Source organism: Stegastes partitus, unplaced genomic scaffold, assembly GCF_000690725.1.
Source record: "Stegastes partitus isolate 25-593 unplaced genomic scaffold, Stegastes_partitus-1.0.2 Scaffold2422, whole genome shotgun sequence".
NCBI lineage: Eukaryota > Metazoa > Chordata > Actinopteri > Pomacentridae > Stegastes > Stegastes partitus.
Window position 1 is genome coordinate 38,929 of NW_007580153.1, and position 2,393 is coordinate 41,321.

The window sequence follows — 2,393 nt, forward strand, 5'->3', positions numbered from 1 at the left end:
GCAGCAACTTGTTTGTGTACAAGCTGACATGTGGACTTATTTTGTGACTGGATTTCAGTCTTGTTTATTGTTTCTAGCATTTATTGCATATAAACATTGCTGGCTCTCTTCAGAACACATTTTAAAGAATATAAAACAGGAATCCAGATTGGTCCCTGTACCTTTTTCATTGAGGTGCACCCAATGTTCTTCACTTTATACAGTTGAAACCAGAAGTTTACTTACCCTGTATGAAAAGATACACAACCTTTTTTTTTTCTCAGTTTCTAACATTAAATCAGATGAAACTTTTCCTGCTTTAGGTCAGTTAGGATTACCAAAATAATTTCTATTTGCTAACAGCCAGAATAATGAGAGAGAGAATCTTTTAGAGATTTGTTCTTACTTTCTTTAAAGTCAGAAGTTTTCATACACTAAGATTAGTATACCTTAAAACTGTTTGGGAAAGTCCAGATGATGATGATGTCATGGCTTTTGAAGCATTTGATAGGTTAATTGACAACATTTGAGTTAATTGGAGGCACACCTGTGGATGTATTTAAGGTACACCTCAAACACACTGCTTCCTTTTGTGACAATATGAGAAAATCTTGGGGATTGGGGACCTTCACAAATCTGCTTCATCCTTGCGTACAATGTCCAGATGCCTGAAGGTTCCACATTCATCTGTTCAAACAATTATACGCAAGTATAAACACCATGAGGATGTCCAGCCTTCATACTGCTCAGGAAGGAGACGGGTTCTCTATTCCAGAGATGAAGTGTTTTGGTGTGAAATGTGCGAATCAACCCCAGAACAAAAGCAAACAAAATTGTGAAGATGCTGCTGTAGCTGGTAAGAGAGTGTCATTATCCACAGTGGACTGAGTCCTGTACTGATATGGACTGAAAAGCTACTCAGAGAGGAAGAAGCCATTACTCCAAAAGCAACATAAAAAAGCCAGAATGCAGTTTGTGAATGCACACAGAGACAAAGATCTTAATTCCTGGAAACATGTCCTGTGGTCTGATGAAACTGAAACTGAACTGTTTGGCCTTAATGACCATTTGAAGGAAAAAGGGGGAAGCTTGCAAGCCTGAGAACACCATCCCAACTGTGAAGCACGGGGGTGGCAGCATCATGTTGTGGGGGTGTTTTGCTGCAGGAGGGATTGATGCACTTCACAAAAAAGATGGCATCATGAGGAAAGAACATGATGTGGAATTATTGAAGCAACATCTCAAGACATCAGCCAGGAAGTTCAAGCTTGGGCACAAATGGGTCTTCCAAATGGACAATGACCCTAAGCTTACTGCCAGATTAGTTACAAAGAGGCTTTAGAACAACAAAGTCAATGTTTTTGGAGTGGCCATCATAAAGCCCTGATCTCAATCCTGTAGAAACTTTGTGGGCAGAACTGAAAAGGCGTGTGGAGCAAGGCGGCCAACAAACCTGACTCAGTTCCACCAGTTCTGTCAGGAGGAACGGGCCAGAATTCATCAAACTATTGTGAGAAGCTTGTGGAAGGAAACCCAAAATGTTTTACCCACTTCATACAGTTGAAAGGCAATGCTGCCAAATACAAAGGAAATATATGTAAACTTCTGACTTTTAAGAAAGTAATAAAGTAATCTCTTTCATTATTCTGGCTTTTAGAAATAGAAATAGTTTTGGTAATCCTAACTGACCTAAAACAGGAAAAGTTTCATCTGATTTAATGTCAGACAGTGAGAAGAAAAGGTTATGTATCTTTTTATACAGTGTACATTAACTTCTGGTTTTGTTTTTGTCCATTTATGTCATGTTGTCTCGCTGTGTTGTCTTATGTGAAATTTTTTTCCACAAATTTTATATTTTATGCCTTTTTTCCCCCCGTTCCCATTGGTCTTATTGTCGCATTATGTCTTGTTTGTGTAGTTTTTTTGTCTTGCTCATGTTGCTTTCTGCCGTGTTTGTGTTTTTTATGTCTTGTTGTTGTGTCTTTGTGTCTCATTTAAGTCATGTTGTGTCATTTTCAACTCTATAACAGACCTGAAGAGTCCCAATAAAAGTATAAAACTTGGATCAAAATAATGGCAGTATTGGGGAAATATAACTGGTTGAAATATGCTGCAGTCTCCAAAATTATAATAGAAATCACCAGTTTAATCACTTTATATTTACTCCCAAAGTTTCTCTTTGTAAGTGCAGGATACAAGCAGGATTTTACTCTGATTACCTTCATAATTTTTCCTTTACTTTATATATGAACACATTGAAAGTATTTTTGAAATATTCCAATGATTCAACCGTTTGTTGTGAAGTTTTTGTGTTGTTGAACATGTTGCCTGCTGTGTCTCATGTTCTCAGAGGTTTCCTGTCTGGTTGCTGTTATCTGCTGGATCATTGTGGAGGTTTTTGTACGAGAAACTCT

The 2,393-nt window shown here is 37.7% G+C and overlaps 1 protein-coding gene across 2 annotated transcripts in view; it reads right to left on the reverse strand.

Annotated features, from left to right (window-relative positions):
• The window catches only part of LOC103374976 (uncharacterized), a 58,115-nt gene that overhangs the window by 29,768 nt on the left and 25,954 nt on the right, over nt 1-2,393 (reverse strand). Inside the window, exon 3 of one of the 2 annotated variants that reach the window (XM_008305152.1) lies at nt 707-714. The exons of the other annotated variant lie outside the window; for it this stretch is intronic. Within the exon in view, the coding sequence (XP_008303374.1) occupies nt 707-714 (8 nt within the window). The remainder of the gene's footprint in view (nt 1-706; nt 715-2,393) is intronic. 2 annotated transcript variants of the gene reach the window in all.